General features: G+C 38.6%; 1 protein-coding gene across 2 annotated transcripts in view; it reads left to right on the forward strand.

Annotated features, from left to right (window-relative positions):
- Window positions 1–791: 791 nt before the first annotated feature.
- The window catches only part of ARL6 (ARF like GTPase 6), a 39465-nt gene continuing 19873 nt past the window's right edge, over window positions 792–20383 (forward strand). The window contains exons 1-4 of one of the 2 annotated variants that reach the window (XM_002716750.6): window positions 792–1109; window positions 3365–3513; window positions 9415–9476; window positions 9939–10007. In XM_002716750.6, coding sequence (XP_002716796.1) covers window positions 3391–3513; window positions 9415–9476; window positions 9939–10007 — 254 coding nt within the window. In that variant the 5' untranslated portion in view covers window positions 792–1109; window positions 3365–3390. The remainder of the gene's footprint in view (window positions 1110–3364; window positions 3514–9414; window positions 9477–9938; window positions 10008–20383) is intronic. The other variant, XM_089330686.1, reaches the window with a different exon arrangement.

Raw genomic sequence — 20383 nt, forward strand, 5'->3', positions numbered from 1 at the left:
CACTTCAGGGAATGGAGAGTCCTTGTCAAGGTCCCCGCGGGTGCCTAAAGGTCAACCAATGAGGATCAGACCAGCCTCAACCTTTAACCCCCACACCCTGTATCTATAAAAGGAGCTCTCCCAACCCCTGACACGCGACTTCCCCAGCCCCTGCTCTGTTGGGACCGGGGAACCTCGCCCGGGAGCGGAACCCCAATAAAAGCCTGTGAACTAATTGATTCGTCTGCCTGGGAAGATTTGTTATGCGCTGGACACCTTGCAGTCTGTCTACTGGAAAACGTGGTAATAAAAATGTGGGACAAAGTGTATGTCTAAATATTTTCTATTTGAGGATCATCTGAGCCTGTGAAAGCCAAACACTTTTTAACAAGGCGGCTAACTTCCGATTTTGACTATTAATGTATCTTCCGACCACCAGCCGATTTGACCCGAGGGACTGTAAACTAATCACAGGATATTATGCCAGGTGGAAATACCTTCGGGAGATCAGGCAGCTAGGAAGCAGGTGTACATACTTCCTTCGTCGAATTACACCTGACTTTCGGCACCAGTGTCTTTCCTCTCCCGCCCAACTTTAAAAGCTTTCCTCAATCAGAACATGGAGGGGGCTCGGTGCCGTGGGTACAGGGCAACAACGGCGCACATCCTGTCCCAGTGGGTACCACCGTATCCAGCAGTCGCGGTCACCCCGCTGAGTCTGCGCCAGTCTACAACCCAGGGCCTCAGCCTTGGCGTCACACAGACGCCACGCCCTGGGCGAAGCAGCTGGGGGAATCCACGCCCATAGAAGCGCAGCGAATGCAGACACGCGCTTCCCGGCAGGCTGTGCGCGCGCCTACAACTCCCGTCATGCTCCACCGAAGACGGCAAGGTCCCTCGCAGGAAACCGGCCCCCAGCCCGGCGCCCCTAACCTTTGCTCACCTCCCACCCCTCGTTAATAGTTGCTCAGCGAGCCTCTGGCCTTTTTCCCAGGAGCTTTACCACCCCAGGTGCCAGAGCACTGCTAATACTCCCAAAGAGGCGTGGCTTCGGGACCGGAAGAAGCTTTTGTTGCCAGGGAAACGCGGCGCGCCAAGGCGGCAGACCAGGCGTGGATGTTCGGCCTGAGGTAGGGGATGTCATTTCTTCCAACTTGTAGAGACGGTTTTAGTCAGGAACGGCGATCTTTCATACCGAGGCAGAGCAGAGAAGGTTGAGGGAGCCCCCGTACCAGATTCCCTTCCCGGGGCCTGGTACGAGTGAGTGCGTCCCTTCTGTTCCTCACCAGCTCCTGGGGCAGCCAAGCTAACATCAAAACCCCGGGATTTTTACAGTCCCCAGCCACTCCCCCGCTCCCTCCGGTCAGCGTTAGAATTCCTCTTGGCTCTTCCTCAAGGTTTTGTTTTGATTTTCCTTCCACGCGAGGAGTTGTTTCTAACGTGAGAGGTGGAAAAGGAGTAGCAGGATCAGGCGGTCAGTGCTAGGGACTAGAAAATGCATTGAAGTGGTTTGGGCGAAATTTTATTTCATTGATGGTTTTAAGACTGCTCAACTTGGGCCTTTTTTTTTTTTTTTTTTTTTGGATGTGGAAACTCTAATGGAAATTTCATCATCAGAAAACTAAGAGCCAAATAGGAGCACTGATCTGGAGTAGTGTGTATAACAATTCATTTAACACACTTATTTAAAGTTTAGAAAATACAAGTCATTGTTTCCTTCTCTGCCCCACCAGGAGCTCTCCCTGTAGCTTATCTTCCAAGTCATTAATTTTAATAAACTAGTAAAGAGTTAAAAAAATTTTGAGTAACATCCTGATTCTTCTGGATTTTTCTGACAACATGAATCCTCGTTTCAGTATCACATGGAACATCCATGAACATTTAAATCGATGTACAAAGAGTGGAAACAGAAAGTGGAAAGATAGATTAGAACCAAATTGTGAACATTGTTAAAGGTATTCACTGAAGTTTGGACTTTATTCTGAAACCCAATGGTTCTCAGCAGTGACTACCTATCAGAAACACTGTGTAGTTTTTATTTTATTTGTTTATTTGAGAGACAGAGAGAGCTGCCATCTGCTGGTTCACTCCCCAAATGCCCAGAGTGGCTGAGTCTGGGCTAAGCAGAAGCCAGGAGCTGGGAACTCAATCTGGGTCTCCTTGGTGGCTTTGCAGGAAGCTGGAGTCAGGAGTCAGAGCTAGGAAATGAACTCAAGTAGTCCATTGTGGTAAGCCAGTGTTCTGTTAGGATAAACGCCAACTCCACTATGTAGCTTTTAAAAGTATAGTTGCCCAGTTTCCATCTTCAGAAATTCAGATTAAACAGTTGATTCCAGAGTGCAGCTAGGGTTGAGAATCCTGGCTACTGGAGTGGATACTCACAGAAAATTTCAATTGTGCCTCTTACTATGAATTTTGAACATGGTAAAGAAATGTTGACCAGCTTTCTTGTCTTTTATTGCCTTTATTTATGAATGCAGAAAATAAAATTACAGAGGAAAGCTATAATTACTAAAAAAAGAAGTGCACAAACAGCTTCAATAAAGGTGATTACATTTTTAGAAAAACTGACTTCTCTTATAAATTTTTTGCCCTAACATAATTCAGTAAATATTTGATAATACGTGAAAAACCAGTGAAAAGTTTCAACACCAGGTACTATGAAAGGTGAATGTATAAGCATCAGTCTTTTCACAGCCATTGTATTAGAGTAGAAGTTGTAAAGGAGGAAAATGTGAGAAGTGGTCATATTTTTAAAAATTTGTTCAAAATTGTATGGAAAATGGAAAAAACAAGCGTGTATATTTTATATGTTTAGTGTGATAAGTAAATAGTAAATTTGCTTTGAATTAAGATGATAAATTGTATGTAAATTGCTTCATAGCAGAAGATTAATTTAAAATAATCTACAAATGCCAATCAATCCTTAAGCTGAGAGTTAAAACAATGGATCTAGTCTGTCTTACAGTTTAAATTTTAGTGTCATATTAAATACAAAATTATTGCCCTTATATTGTTCCATATTTCCCAGAATGCTGCATCCTAATTGATACTTGCAGCCTGATACTTGATACTTTGAATTATCACAGTTGGTTGAGTTTGCATGTTATGGAGCCTGTGTTTTCCTCTTAAATATTATAAATGACAATGAGAAATGTTGTCATTTCAAGGTTGTTAATCTATGTTGCCAGGGGTTATAAGCTGCCACTCTGCGTTTCTGTTAAGTCTCCTTTGTGGTAATCAGCTTATCCTCTATTGACTAATTACAAAGCTACATTGACAAGGTTTTCACAGTATCATTATGTTTCCTTAAATTTTTAAGAATTATGTATTTTGCATGCTTCAGGTGTTTTTAGATATTAGAGCTTTTTTTTGTTACTTGCAGCTGATTTGTCATATTTGAGTCACATTATGGGATTGCTAGACAGACTCTCAGGCTTGCTTGGCCTGAAGAAGAAGGAGGTTCATGTTTTGTGCCTTGGTCTAGATAATAGTGGCAAAACAACAATCATCAACAAACTTAAACCTTCAAATGTAAGTATCATTGTTAGATGCTGTATGTATTCTCTGCTACTAGGGAAAGTTAATATGCAGAATTATTTGTATGATGTCATAACTTCGTATAATTATGCTGTGGAATCATTTTTAAACTTGGAATACCTTAAAGTAATATCTGTCAACTACAATTTGCAGTGAATTTCATGCAGAAAAAGGCAAATCTTGATGATTATACTGGAATGTTCTTTTCAGAATTTTTTTTCTCCAAAAGATTGTCATAAATTTGCTGAGTTTACTTTTAGATTGCACTGCTTTTTCAGTTCCTGTTTATAGGAGGAACAAAACAAGGGGAAAAATGAATCACCTCTACAGGTTCTGTGGATAAGCAGACAGTTTTTCACAGAAATGTGGTGTGTATATCAGTAGTAGTAAGCAAGATGCTTTTAAGCAATATAGGCATGAATCTATTACTTTAGTAATTGAAAGCTGTATAAAGCTACCTCATTCAACACCTGATCCAGAGTAGGTTCTGCTGCATGTAGAGAAAACCCCCATAAAAACAGTGCTTTTGTGCACCTGAAATCACTTCTTGAGTCTTAAAGCTAGAACAACTATCTTATCTCATCAGAAAAATTAACCTCTAGGTCCTGAGAAAGTGTAATTTGCTTTTACTTTTTTTTTTTCTTAACTTGGTAATAATAGTGAAGGGCTCACCTAAATTGGGGCCTCTGAAAGGCTCTAAAACTTCTGTCACTCAGGCACATTTAACATTTGCTTCCTTCCTACTTTGAACCCAAGAGCTTATATCCACTGTGAGAACATTATTTTTAATAAATTAAGTGAATTAATCATGGACGTCTAAATTGCTATGTTAGTAAATGCCTTCCAAAAGAATTGCACATCTTATAGTAAAGTTGTTTCATTTATTTCTGTGGGAAAAGTCAGCTTTTAGGTTTGGGCATTTGTTCTAGTAGTTATCATGCGAGTTGAGACACCTACGTCCCGTATCAGAGTACCTGGGTTCTATACCCAGCTCTGGCTCCTAACTCCAGCTTCTGTGGGTGCAGAGGCTGGAAAGCAGTGCTGATGGCTTAGATAATTGGGTTTCTGCCATCCAGATACTTTAGAAATCTGGAAAACCACCCAGCAGTTAGCAGTGTATGGAGAATAAACCAGTGAACGTTAGGTGTTAGCAGTCCTATCAGCCAGCCAGCAGTTAGGGGTATATGGAGAGTAAACTAGTGAATGGAAGCTGTCTCCTCTCTTTCTGTGTCCCTTTCTACCTCTCAATTTTCTAGGTATTAGTTTATAGATATTTTCAAATCCAAACAGTTTTTTTAAAGATTCATTTATTAATTTCACAGGCAAGTGACAGATAGAGTGGGAGCGACAGAGAACTATCTTCCATCTGCTGGTTCACCCCCAAATGGCCACAATGGTTGGGGCTGAGGCCAGAAGCCCAGAACTCCATTTATATCTCCCATGTGGATCTCAGGGGCTCAGGTACTTGGGCCATCATCTGCTGCCTTCCCCAGCACGTTAGCAGGGAGCTGGATCACAAGGGGAACAGCCATGACTCAAACCAGTGTTCTGATAAGGGATGCTAATGTCCCATGTTATGGCTTAACCTGACATGCCACAGTGCTGGCCACCCAAACTGATTTTTCATATTTATTTGTTGTTAATAAATAATGTTTATTAATGTTTATTTGTTGTTAATATTTATTTTATAATTATATTATATTTATTTATTATAATTTTATCATCTATTGTTAATATATTGAGATTGCTGGCATCTTCAAAGCTGATGAATAGGAAGAGAGAGAGGATACTTTAATGTGACCACTGTTGTGAAAAATATAGTCCAGGAGTCATTTTCTTAGAGACACAACCTGTATATTTTCTTTGAAGAGTCTTTCCCTTGCTTTCTGTTGTACATGATCTCATTCTATTACATCATGTAGTTTTATATTCTTAATCTTTAAAACAAACTGAAGTTATCTTACATTTTGAGTTCATAACTTGCTTATTAACTTTCTTTTTATAATAGAGTGTCAATCTTGTCTTGTTTAGCACTGAATACCAAATACAGAATAATGCTTGGCATTTAAATATATTTATTGGCTGATTAGATTGATGAATGATTTTTTTTTAATTTTATTAGCAGACTAAATAAACTAACCAAATAGGGTCTCTTAGAAATCTTGTTCTGTTTCTGTTGATGTTGGTCTATCCATGGAATGGACTGTCTCAGATGGCCCGTTCCGCTTAGCTAATAATTCCTAGTCTTTGTACGCTTTACACAATTCTCTGTCCACTTTAGAGAATGAAAAAAAAATGTTCAAGTGTACTTCAGAATGTTCATTATCAAATGAAATTAAAATATAAGTTTATTTTGGTGCAAAAAGGTTTTGGAATCCATGCATACATTTTTCATAATATGCATTCATTATGAGGTTTTTGTTTTTGTTTTTGACAGGCAGAGTGGACTGTGAGAGAGACAGAGAGAAAGGTCTTCCTTTTTCCGTTGGTTCACCCCCCAATGGCCGCTGTGGCTGCACACTGCAGCGGCACGCTGCGGCCCCTGCACCGTGCTGATCCGAAGCCAGGAGCCAGGTGCTTCTCTTGGTCTCCCATGCGGGTGCAGGGCCCAAGCACCTGGGCCATTCTCCACTGCCTTCCTGGGCCACAGCAGAGAGTTGGCCTGGAAGAGGAGCAACTGGGACAGAATCTGGCACCCCGACCGGGACTAGAACCCCGGGTGCCGGTGCCGCAGGCAGAGAATTATCCTGCTGAGCTGCAGCGCTGGCCTATTATGAGCTTTTTGAAATGCCTTCATGTTTGTTTTTGGATAAAGCATAGGGAAATCAATATTGGAAACTATCTTTTGGAATACTTTTGAGAAAATGAGTTTCAGTTGAATCCAGAAGCACTCACATATCTTATTCTATATCCTGATTAATTTGTGGAGTTTTGTTTTTCCTAATTGCTTTCCACTGGAACTTTAGTAGGGAGGGGTATCCTTATAAGTAAAATAAGTTAAATTAGAGATTTTGAAGAAGCTGAGTGATTGTGGAAAGGCACAAAATTACTCTAATTCCAGTTCAATGAAAATAGAATTACTATTTTGATATTTTCTGAGATTTCTTCAGACTTTTAACCTGCCTATTTTTTTGGCTGTTTGAAATTTTTTTCATAATAACAGTTGATGATTGTATCACATGATTGACATATTTGAATAAAAATTATGTAGTTTTTGGTGACAACAAAAATTAGGAAACTGTTTATTCCAAAACTTGTTGGTCAATGAAGGAACCACAAGGTATGAAGTAGGAATCTTTGTAGCAGAAAATAAATTTTATCTAACATAAACAAAAAGAAATTTTTGGGAAAAATATATCAGGATAGTTCATAGGATAGATGGAAGGAAAACTCGAATCAGCAAAACTTCAGAAAAAACAAAACTGGGGCAGCTCTGGGGGCCTTTTCACTAGCACATTACATTTTTTTTTGACCTACTTTATTACGTTTTTTTTCAACTTTTATTTAATAAATATAAATTTCCAAAGTACAACTTTTGTATTACAGTGGCTTTCCCCCCATAACCTTCCTCCCACCCGCAACCTTTTCATTTCCCACTCCTTCTTCCATCCCATTCTTCATCAAGATTCATTTTCAATTATATTTATATACAGAAGATCAACTTAGTATATACTAAGTAAAAATTTCAACAGACTGTACCCATGCAGACACACAAAGTATAGAGTTCTGTTTGAGTAGTAGTTTTACTGTTAATTCGCATAGTACAACACATTAAGAACAGAGGTCCTACATGGGGAGCAGGTGTACAGTGACTCCCCTTGTTGATTTAACAATTGACACTCTTATTTATGATGTCAGTAATCACCCGAGGCTCTTGTCATGAGCTGCCAAGGCTATGGAAGCCTCTTGAGTTCACCAACTATGAACTTATTTAGACAAGACCATATTCAAAGTAGAAGTTCTCTCCTCCCTTCAGAGAAAGGTACTTCCTTCTTTGATGACCCATTCTTTCCACTGGGATCTCACTCGCAGAGATCTTTCATTTAGGTTTTTTGTTTTTGTTTTTGCCACAGTGTCTTAGCTTTCCATGCCTGAGAAACTCTTATGGGTATTTTTAGCCAGATCCGAATGCCTTAAGGGCTGATTCTGAGGCTAGAGTGCTGTTTAGGGCATTTGCCATTCTATGAGTCTGCTGTGTATCCTGCTTCCCATGAAGGATCATTCTCTCCTTTTTAATTCTAGCAATTATTATTTGCAGGCACTGGTCTTATTTATGTAATCCCTTTGACACTTAATTCTATCTTTTTGATCAATTATGAACTGAAACTGATCACTTTAACATTAAGATGGCATTGGTACATGCCACCTTGGTGGGATTGAATTAGAATCCCCTGGCATGTTTCTAGCTCTACCATTAGGGGTAAGTCTGAGTAGCACATTACATTTAAGGTAAACAAGCTCCAATGACTTTTCAGTTTCTTTCCCTTTGAATTTAAATTTCCCTAAAGGAGATAACCAGAGTGAAGATAATAATATGAAGCAAAAATCTCTCTTGTATGATTCTTGCTTTCACAGAAAAGCAAGAAGTCAGACTGAAGGGGATTTTTTTTTTTTTAGTTGTGACAGTGTAGAAAATAAAATGGGTGGGAATCAGAGTAAAATCAGGGAAGTATAATAATAGCAATTATTTATTGAATATTTACTAGGGATCCAACACTGTGTTGAATATTTTGTATTCATTAACTCATTTAATTCTCATAAGTTTATGAGTTAGTAATAATAATTTATTTTACTTTTGAGAAAACTAAGACTTATTGAAGTTATTTAAGTTCTTTAATACAGGATAGCCAATTAGGAGCAGTTAGGAGGCTAGTGTAGTAATTCAAAGTATGAAATTAACTAATAAGCTTAGAACAAATAAAGAGCCTGAACAAATAAAGCTTAGAGAATGATTATAATATGGAATATAAATGACAGGAGTCAAGAATAACTTTTAAACATATAGATCAGAAAGTAGGTGGATTTTTATTGAAACAGAGGATGGTTTTGATACTGTAAATTCTAGGTGGCATTTGAAGAGTTAGGTTATCCTTATAATGTATTGTAATTGCCCATGGGACTTGTCAACTTATCTCCTACTGCATACAGTATTCCCTGCTATGGCCTTCTGGGATCTACCTCACTTAACCTCAGCATACCACTCTTTACCTTATTCAGTGTTCTTAGACATTCAGACTTTCTACTTTTCCTGAGTGGCAAGTTCCTTCCTGCCTTAGATTCACTGTAGTATCTGATTTCTCTTAACTGGAAAGCTGTTTGCCAAGAATTTGTCATACCTTTTCCCCTTCCTATTATGCACTTATGGATCAAATGTCACCTCCTCAAAGATGCCTTCCTAAGCACTTTTCTTCCATACTATACCAACTTCTCCTGTCCTAATGCCTCTCATTCTCAATCACCTTTGCAGTTTTCACTCCTAAAAATTGTATTCCTTTGTTACTTAGTTATTTATTTCTGTTTGCCATCTCTAGATTATAAACTCCTTGAGAGCAGGGACCTTCTTGATGTAAGGACAGTTCAGAACATATATGAACTCAATAAGTATGTGTTGAAAGATAGAAAGTCCTACATGTGAACTCCAGGTAACTTATTAAACCATTTATAAAAACTTTTAAGTCCTTGGTAACTTCCAATAAGCTACAACATGTTAATTATGACATAGATGTGATGCAGATTTATAATCAGTAAGCCTTAAACTTCTATAAAGAATATATATAGTCATCGTATTAGAAAAATTTTAATTTTGCTTAATCTGATCCTCTCTTCAGTGGTAGGTTTGAGGAAAAACTCATTTTTGGTACTTGTAAATATCTAAACTCCTTCTTTTTCTTAAAGGCTCAATCTCAAGATATAGTTCCAACAATAGGATTCAACATAGAGAAATTCAAATCATCCAGGTAATCCACTTCATTCCTGTGAATAAAAAGTTGTGGGTGAAAAATAACAACATTAGATCTACCTGGTTATTCTTTCTACTCTTGCAAAAATAATGTTTTTTTTTCAAAAATTTTTAGATTATTTGTACCACTACCTCTGGTTTATTTTTCATAATTTAGAATTTACACACACTCTAGTAATCTGACTAGCAAAGAAAACATCTCTTTATAATGTTATATTTTTATATATATTATTATTATATATATAATATATATTATTATATATATTACAATGTTATAATGTTATATTTTTTCAATAGAAAAAAATCATATTTTTACTTTATGGAGCTTTTTCTTGAACACGGGCTCATACTGAATATTGTACATCAAAGATGATTTCTTTAATTGAAAATAATTTAAGTAAAAGTTATACTTTCAATTAGTAGCTTATAATCATACTTTGCTTTCTCTTTTTTTCTGTAGTTTATCTTTTACAGTGTTTGACATGTCAGGTCAAGGAAGATACAGAAATCTCTGGGAACACTATTATAAGTAAGTACTTTTGTGATTGTTGCTTAAATAGATGGTCATATTTTAATAACAAATAATGATTAGAAATCAAATGATTATATGACCTGGGTTGTAATTTTTGTTTTTCATATAATTTAAGCACATTTCCTAGTCAGAAAAATATATAACCATCCTTCACATTGAGCATACATTGCTTCAGGTCCTTCATGACCGTGGGCCTTTACATGTACTGTTTTGTCTTTAGTGCCCTATTCCATCTCACTGCTCTTTAACTTAAGGTTAATATATTGATACTTCAAGAACCAACTCAATGGAGGCTGGTGCTGTGGCATAGTGCGTAAAACTGTCACTGTGGTATAGTGAGTAAAGCCACTGCTTGCAGGGCTGGCATCCCACATGGGCGCTGGTTCGAGACCCAGCTCCACTTCTGATTCAGCTCTCTGCCATGGCTTGGGAAAGTGGTAGAAGATGGCCCAAGTCCTTGGGCCCCTGCACCCATGTGGGAGACCCAGAAGAAGCATCTGGCTCCTGGCTTCAGCCTGGCCCACCTGCAGCCATTATGGCCATTTGGGAAGTGAACCAGTGGATGGAAGAGCTCTATCTCTGTCCTTGCCTCTGCTTTTCTGTAACTCTGTCTTTCAAATACATAAATAAATCATTAAAAGAAAAAATAAAGAACCAACTCAAGTTACCTTCTCTGAAGTTTCACTGATTCACCCCATTATTCTGTTGCCAGTGTTCACATAGTATACATTCACATCTCTGTAATCATATTTATGTATTTTGCTGTATCCTACCGTAGCTGCCTCACTGGATTGTAAATTCCACTAGAGATGGTTTCTTCAAGACCTAGAATGATACTTAGCATATAGATCAGCAAATATTATTGACTTATTTTAGTTTAAATAATAGTATTGTCTAAAAGATGATCCATTTATTCTGTGAGCAGTCCTAAACACAAATTTACACATATTCAAATCCAGTGCTCACTAATTATTTCAGATTAACAACCATCAAGTTACTAGACTCCAAACGTGCTTTACCTCCTCAAGAGGTGGTATTAAATTCATTAACTTCTGATACTGATAAGACTCCTTCAACTAAGATCAATGTGACTTGCTAATGGAGTCTGAATCTTAAAAATAAAATTCCTTGACTAAATTCCCATTTCTCATTATGAACTTCTACCTTAAAATGGTATGTGATAACTACTACTACTAGATCATATTTAGATTTTTATTGATTACCTCTTTCCTACTAATATGAGAACAAACATAATTTTGGGATATGAACGAAAGATTTATTCCAGGTATTATTTTCAAGCATACTTTAACATATCAAGTACCTATTTAATACATATAGATCCAGAGACCTCAGAAGTAGAGAGAGAAGGGTGCTTCAAATTTAAGGGTCAGTTTGAAAAAGGAAAAGTGGGGGCTGGCACTGTGGCGCAGTGGGTTAATGCCCTGGCCTGAAGCGCCAGCATCCCTTATAGGCGCTGGTTCTAGTCCCAGCTGCTCCTCTTCCAATCCAGCTCTCTGCTATGGCCTGGGAAAGCAGTAAAAGATGGCCCATGCACCCACGTGGGAGACCCAGAGGAAGGTCCTGGCTCCTGGCTTCGGATAGGTACAGCTCTGGCCATTGCGGCCAATTGGGGCGTGAACCAGTAGATGGAAGACCCTCTCTCTCTCTCTGCCTCTCCTCTCTTTGTATAACTCTGACTTTCAAGTGAATAAATCTTTAAAAAAATAAATGAAAAAGGAAAAGTGATGTGGTTGGTAGGCTATGTTAAATTCCCTGGGGAAATAATGGGATTTTTATTTATTTTTTGGGGGGAACTTTAGTTTTCAGTACAAGAGAGGGGGTTTTTTTTGTTCCTCCTTCAATTAGTTGGTACATGGTACTTTTTCTATTGTGTTTAGCTTCTTTCAAAAAATATATTTATTTAGTTATAAAAAACAAAAAGATGATCTTGCTTCAGAAAAAAGGAAATTTTTTTCTGATTTTAACTCTGTTTTCTTCAAGATTTTTTAAATTTTTATTTATTTGAAAGGCAGAGAGAGAAAAAGATGAGCAGAGATCTTGCATATGCTGGTTCACTCCTCAAATGCCCACAATAGTCAGAGCTGACCAGGGCCAAAGCCTGAGCCCAGATCTCAATCCAGGTCTCCCATGTTGATGGCAGGGTTCCAAATAGTTGAACCCTCATAAGGGTATACATTAACGGAAAGCTGGCATTGGAAGCAGAGCTGGGATTTGAACCAAGGCACTTCGGTAAGGGAAGTGAGTGTTTCAGATAGCATCTTAACCACTACATCAGACGTTTACCTCCTTAAAAAATCTTATTGAGACAGTAAATGAATTTTCACTTCTTTTTTCATAACTAAACCAAAACATCTTTAGCTAAGAATATATTGATTAATATAATCATGGTATCTAAAAATAAAATTTTATACACAAATTTTCTAAAAATCAAATTCCTGGAAATAAACCATTTTCAAAAATTGTTTAGGGGCTGACACTCTGGCTCACTTGGTTAATCCTCTGCCTGCGGTGCCGGCATCCCATATGGGCACTGGGTTCTAGTCCTGGCTGCTCCTCTTCCAGTCCAGCTCTCTGCTGTGGCCCGGGAGGGCAGTGGAGGATGGCCCAAGTGCTTGGGCCCCTGCACCCACATGGGAGACCAGGAAGAAGCACCTGGCTCTTGGCTTCGGATTGGCACAGCACCGGCCGTAGCAGCCGTTTGGGGAGTGAATCAGTGGAAGGAAGACCTTTCTCTTGTCTCTCTCTCACTGTCTGTAACTCTACCTGTCAAATAAAAAAAAAAAAATTGTTTAAAATTAATTTACTAGGGAGCTGGTATTGTTGCATAATAGGTTAAGCTGCTATCTGGGCTTCTGTTTCCATTTTATCCCAGTAAATTTCCCAGATTTAGAAACATTGTTTCCATCTTTTCATTTGTCTAACTCTTTTTGATGCTCTTTTTTCTTTTTTTAAATTAACCTATAATAATTTTACATATTTATGGGGTATGGTGTGCTGTTTACCCACATGTGCACAGCATGCACTTTTTAATTTCATTTTTTATTTTAACATTAATTAATTTTTTAAAAGATTTATTTAATTATTTGAGAGGCAAAGTTAGAGAGAGAGAGACAAAGAGAGAACTCTTCCATCCACAGGTTCACTGCCTAAATGACTGCAATGGCCGAAGCTGTGCTGATCTGAAGCCAGGAGCCAGGAACTTTTTCTGGGTCTCCCACATAGATACAAAGACCCAAGCACTTGAGCCATCTTTACCATTTTCCCAAGCCATAATCAAAGAGCAGGATTGTAAGAAAAGCAGCAGGCACCCATATGGGATGCCAGTGCGCAGGTGGAGGCTTAGCTTACTATGCCACAGCACTGACCCCTTAATTTTAATTAATTTTTAACAGGTTCAATATAATTTATACATACAAGTCTAAGAACATAATGATATTTCCCTTTATGCAGATTGCAATGAAAATAATTATACATTACAATTTTTTTGCACTCTTAGTTACCACGGATCAAGGAAAACATATGGTATTTGTAATTTTGGGATTAGTTTATTTCACTAAGTGTAATGGTTTCCAGTTGCATCCATTTTGTAGCAAAACACAGGGTTTCATTCTTTTTCAAAATTGAGTAATAATCCATAGTGTATATATACTACATTTTCTTTAATCGTCAGTTGATGGACAACTGGGTTGATTCCATATCTTAGTTATTGTGAATTCAGCTGCACTTAGCAGAGGGGTACAGATAACTCATATGCTGATTTCATTTCTCTTCAGTAAATTCCCAGGAGTAGGATTCCTGGACCATATGGTATATCTATTTTCAGCTTTCTGAGATATCTCCATACTGTCTTCCACAATGGCTGTACTAGTTTACATTCCCACCAACAGTGGATTAGGGTACCTTTTTCCCCACACATGCTTGCCATCATTTGTTTTTTGATTTCTGTGTGAGAGCCATTCTAACTGGGGTGAGGTAAAGTTTCATTGTGGTTTTGATTTGCATTTCCCTAGTGGCTAGTGATCCTGAGCATTTTTCATGTGTCTGTTGGCCATTTGAATTTCATCTTTTGAAAAATGCCTGTTCAAGTCCTTTGCCCATTTCTTAACCAGATTGTTTACTTTGTTGTTACTGAGTTTCTTGAGCTCTATAGATTCTGGATAGCAATTGTTTATCAGTTTTATATTTTGCAAATATTTTCTCTCATTCTGTTGGTTGCCTCTTCACTTTGTTGAATTTTTCCTTTGCAGAGTAGAACTTTCTTAGCTTGATATAATCCCATTTGTCTAATTTGGCTTTGACTGCCTATTTCTGGAGTCTTTTCCAAGAAGTCTTTGTCTATGCCAATATCTTGTAGACTTTTTCCAGTGTTCTCTTCTAGTAATTTGATGGTATCAGATCATATATTTAGGTACTTTTTCATTTTGAGTTGATTTTTGTGTAACGTATATGGTAGGGGTCTTGTTTCATACTTCTGCATACAAAGATCAGATTTTCCCAGCACCATTTGTTGAAGAGACTGTCCTTTCTCCAGGGATTGATTATAGCTCCCTTGTCAAAAATTAGTTGTAGATGTGTGGATTGATTTTCTGGAGTTTCAGTTCTGTTCCATTGGCTTACGTATCTATTTTTCCGACAGTACCAGGTTAGTTTGATTACAACTGCCCTGTAGTATGTCTTGAAATCTGGTTTTGTGATGCCTCCAACTTTGTTTTTGTTGTATAAGATTGATTTAGCTATTCAGGGACTCTTGTGTTTCCATATATATTTTAGCATCATTTTTTCTAGATCTGAGAAGAATGTCTTTGATATTTTGATTGGGCTCACACTGAATCTGTAAATTGCTTTTAGCAGTCTGGACATTTTGGTGATATTAATTCTTCCAATCTACAAACATGGAAGATTCTTCCATTTTTTTTAAATCTTCTACTATTTCTTCAATTTAAAAAAAAAAAAAGATGTTATTGATTTATTTGAGAGGTAAGGTTACAGAGAGAGAGAGGGATAGACAGAATGATCTTCCATCTACTAGTTCACTCCCCAGGTGGCCACAATGGCCAGAGCTGGGTTGATCTGAAGCCAGCAGCCAGGAGTTTCTTCTGGGTCTCCCATGTAGGTGCAGGGGCCTGAGTACTTGGGCCATCTTCTGCTGTTTTCCCAGACCATAGCAGAAAGCTGGATCAGAAAAGGGGCAGCCAGGACATGAACCAGTGCCCATATATGATGCCAACGTCACAAGAAAAGGCCCAGCCTACTACACCACAGTGCTGGCCTTTTCATTAATGTTTTGTATTTTCATTGTAGAGATCTTTCACCTTCTTGGTTATTCCATGGTATTTGAACTTTTTTGTAGCTATTGAGAATGGAACTGATCTTACAAGTTCTTTCTCAGTCATGGCATCATCTGTGTATACAAAAGCTGTTGATTTTTGTGTGTTTTAATTTTATAATATGCAACTTTACCAAACTGTCTTATGAGTTCCAATAGTTTCTCAGTGGGGTCTTTTGGTTCCTCTATGTATAGAATCATATCATCTGCAAACAGGGATAATTTGACTTCCTCCTTTCCAATTTATATCCCTTTGATTTCTATTTCTTGCCTAACGGCTCTGGATAAAACTTCCATGACCAAATTGAATACCAATCGTGAACGTGGGCATCCTTGTCAGGTTCCAAATTTTATTGGAAATGCTTCCAACTTTTCCTCAATCAATATGATGCTAGCTGTAGATTTGTCGTATATTGCCTTTATTCTGTTGAAGAATGTTCCTTCTATACACAGTTTGCTTAAGGTTTTTATTGTGAAGAGATGTATTTTATCAAATGCTTTCTCTGCATCTATTGAGATAATCATATGGTTTTTAATTCTTCAGTTTATTAATGTGATGTATCACATTTATTGATTTGCAAATGCTGGACCTTCCCTGCATACCAAGGATAAATGCCACTTGGTCCAGTGAATGATCTTTCTGATGTGTTGTTGGATTCAGTTAGCTAATATTTTATTAAGGATTTTTGCATTTATGTTCATCAGTGATACTGGTTTCTAGTTCTCTTTCTTTTTCTGGTTGTATCTTTTTCTGGTTTTGTAATTAAGGTGATGCTAGCCTCATAGAAGGCGTTTTGGAGGATTCCTTCCCTTTGAATTGTTTTGAATAGCTTGAGAAGAATTGGAATTAGTTCTTTAGGTCTTTTCTGTATTGAGAAGGTTTTTATTACTGATTGAATCTCCATAGTGGTTATTCCTCAGTACTTTTTCTAGGAGATTTTCTGCCTTCATATTTCTTCATAATGACTATAATCCTTTGTTTCTGTGTGGCACATCCTAAGAATCATTTGTAAGGATGGACAAATGATGACAAATTCTTTTCAATTTGTTTGTTTTGGAAGGTCTTTATTTCACCTTCATTTATAAATGAGAGCTTTGCTGGATATAGTATTCTGGGTTGACAGTCTTTCTCTTTTAAGACTTGGATTCTGTCCATTCTCTCCTAGCCTTTAACATTTTTGATGTGAAATCAGATGTCAGTTTCATTGGAGATAATCTGAATGTAATCTGGCATTTGTCTTGTGCACATTTTAGAATCCTCTTTATATTTTACTGTTGAAAGTTTGACTATAATGTGTTGTAGTGGAGATGTTTTCTGGTCATGTATAGGACATATATATGCTTCTTTTACTTGGATGTCCCTTTCTTTCTCCAAATTAGGAAAATTTTCTGTCATTATTTCACTGAATAGGCCTTCTAATCCATTCTTTCTTTCCACACCTTCAGGAACTCCAAGACCCATATGTTGAGTCATTTGAAAGTATCCCATAAATCTTGAACATTGATTTTAGTTTTTCTAATTTCTTCTTTTTTTTTTTTCTTTTTTGTTTTGCCTGAGATATTTCCAGATATTTGTCTTCTGGCTTAGCTGTTCTTTCTTCTGCCTCACCAAGTCTATTGTTAAGGCTTTCCACTGTATTTTTTATTTGATGTATTGAATTCTTCATTTCTAATATTTCAGTTTGATTTCTCTTTAAAAAAATAATGTCTCATGGGAAACTTTTTCTTCTATGTCTTGAATGGACTCCTTTAACTCATGAATTTGTTTTTCATTGCTTCTGAGTAATCCTTGGATCATTCTGTTGAATTCCTTTGCAGGCATTTCATTAGTCTCTTCGTCTTCACATTCTAGTATTCAAGTGTTATGTTCCTTTGGGGGAGTCCTACTGTCTTCCTTGACCTTGTTTCTTGTATTCCTGCATTTATTTTTGGGTATTTGTGGAAACACTTGTTAGTTTTCTCCACTGATGGGTTTTATTTTTGAACTAAGCCTCTCTGGCCTAGTGGCATGTCTGCTCCTTCAGTGAATACACAGTGTGTTAGGTGGGGCAAGGAGCTCCGGTCAGTGCTCAAGGGTGGGGCGAGAATACTGAGTGACACCCAAGTTGAACATTGTAGATATCCTCTATTTTCAGCAGCAGGGGAGGGTTTGATCATGCCCATTGGCATAATCACAACCTCACCTCCTCCCTTCCTAGGTAATCAATGCCTGAGGTTAGCTCACAGTGGTTACTGTCCTTACACGTGCTGGTGCATAAGCCACACAAAGGATCTTTGCAGTCCTCAGTGAAAGCACAGGACCCTCTGTAATGACTCACCCCAAGCAGTCAGGGAGCTCTGAGCCTCTGGCACCAGACCCGTGACTTTCCAGAGGCAACTACACCCTGCGTCCTATCATGCAGTCAAGTGTTCCCACAGTCACAGCACACAGGGTTCCCACATCGTGGGATGCAGAGGATTCCTTCTCTGACCCACAAGCCTATCCCATCCAGGAAGACAGCAATGTCTTTTCCAGAGCCAGCTGCCCTGGCGGTTTGAGCCCTGGAGCCTGTTATAGGTTGAGAGGGTGGGGGCCCCTTACAATCCTAAGTGGGTGCCCAGTCCCCTGTCAGCCCTCCCAGCTAGACTCAAAGGCAGTGGGAAACACAGATTTTTCCCTCTGGTAAAATCCCCTGGTTGGGTGCATAAGAGCTGCTGCAGCCTCTACTGGTGTCAAGATGGCACCTTCTCTCTACCAGTTGCCAGGCTCTCTTGTGAGGTGATGGAGAGAAAGAAACATGCTTTTCCTTCTCTATATTAGGTGGGTACCCTGCTGCCTGCTAATCTCAATGCTCGGCTTAAAGTCATTGTGGTACACGGGTTCTTCCTCATGCAATATTACCAGTGGCACAGCTGCTCCAGTTTGCACTCACCTTGCTCTCAGAACCTGGCATGTCCTCCAGCCCCTCTGCTGCAGGATTCATGTGTAGTGTTACAGCTCACTGCTGTGCGCCTACACTTTCCACACTGCTCCACAATGTTCCTCTTTCTGTAGAATTTTCACTGCAAACTGCTCTCCAACTCTCCCCTAGAATACACTTCCTCTGCTTTTCTTTTCTCCTGCTCAGAATCAGCACATCTTTTTCCCTATTCAACCATCTTGGAATCCCATAGCATGTGCTATGGGAACACAAAACAAGTTAAGGATCATTTGAATATCTTAATAATGTCTTTATGCTTTCTGCTCATTCACTCCCTAAATGGTTGCCAGAAACTTCAAACGGTTCTCCTACATGGGTACAGAGATCCAAGCAGTTGGGCTGTCTTCATCTGCTTTCCTAGGTGGATTAGCATGGAGCTGGGTCAGAAGTGGAGCAGCTGGGACTCAAACCAGCACTCATATGAGTTGCCAGCATCACAAGCAGCCATTTAACCCACTGCACCACAACTCCCACACCCTATTTTTACTCTTTTGTGGACCCTCCATACTTTTCTCTGCATGGCTACCTATTTATATTCCTACTAGCAGTGTATAACAGTTCTGTTTCCTCCACATCTTTGATAGTATTTGTTATTTTAGTCTTTTTTATTTGCATTTCCCTGATTGCCAAGAATATAGAACATATTTCATATTTTTATTTTTGTTTGTATTTCTTGTTTTGAGAAATGTCTATCTTTTTTAAAGTTTTTTTTTTTTTTCTTAATTTGAAAGGCAGACAGACAGAGATCTCCCACGCACTTGTTCACTCCCCAAATGCTCTGCAAAAGCCAGGACTTGGCCAGGCCAAAGTCAGGAGTCCCAAATGCAATCTTCCAGGATTGGAAGCAGCATAGCTGTTACTTGAACCAGGCTCTCCCATATGGCATGGAGGGGTCCCAAGCAGCAACTTAACAAGCTGTGCCATAATGCTAACCCCCTATTTATATCCTCTGCCCATTTCTTATTTTATTTTATTTTTTATTTGACAGGTAGAGTTATAGACAGTGAGACAGAGAGACAGAGAGACAGAGAGAAAGGTCTTCCTTCCGTTGGTTCACTCCCCAAGTGGCCGCTATGGCCGGCGCTGCACCGTTCCGAAGCCAGGAGCCAGGTGCTTCTTCCTGGTCTCCCATGCAGGAGCAGGGACCCAAGCACGTGGGCCATCCTCCACTGCCCTCCTGGGCCACAGCAGAGAGCTGGACTGGAAGAGGAGCAGCCAGGACTAGAACCCGGCACCCATACGGGATGCCGGCCCCACAGGCAGAGGATTAACCAAGTGAGCCATGGCGTCAGCCCCTGCCCATTTCGTAACTGGACTGTTTTGTTGTTTTTCATTTTTTTTTTTTACTCTCATATATTCTGGATAGTAACCCTTTGTTAAGTGAATAGTTGGAAAAAATCTTTCCCATTATATAGGTTATCTTTTACTATGATTGTTTCCTTTGCTGTGTAGACGCTTCTTAGTTTGATACAACACCATTTGTCCATTTTTGCTGTTGTTGCCTATGCTTTTGGAGTCTTCTCCAAAAAATATTGCTTATACAAAATTCCTTAAAGTATTTACCTTATGTTTTCTTCTAGTGTTTTTATAGCTTCAGGTCTTACATTTAGATCTTTTATCCTTTTTGAGTTGATTTTATAGAGGAGAGCAGTTGGGAGGGAGGGGGTGTTTTCTGCTTGTGGATATCTAGTTTTCAAGCACCGTTTATTGAAGAGACCGTCTTTTCTCCAGTGTATGTTTTTGGTGCCTTTATTGATAATCAATTGGTTATAGGTGTGTGGTTTTATTTGGGGGATCTCTGTTCAGTTCTCTTCGTGTACGTGTTTGCTTTTATGCTAGTACCATGCTTTTTTAGTAACTTTAACTCTGTAGTATGTCCTCAAATAAGGTATTAGGATACTTCCAACTTTATTTATTTTATTTAAGATTGTTCTTACTATTTGGGGCCTTTTTGCTTTCATTTGAACTATAGGATTCTTTCCTAGCATGGTGAAGAATGTTATTAGTATTTTTATAGGGATTGACAGAATCTGTAAATTGCTTTGGGAAATATGGATATTTTAACA

Source organism: Oryctolagus cuniculus, chromosome 4, assembly GCF_051225735.1.
Source record: "Oryctolagus cuniculus isolate XC-2025 breed Fujian yellow rabbit chromosome 4, ASM5122573v1, whole genome shotgun sequence".
In the NCBI taxonomy this organism is placed as follows: domain Eukaryota; kingdom Metazoa; phylum Chordata; class Mammalia; order Lagomorpha; family Leporidae; genus Oryctolagus; species Oryctolagus cuniculus.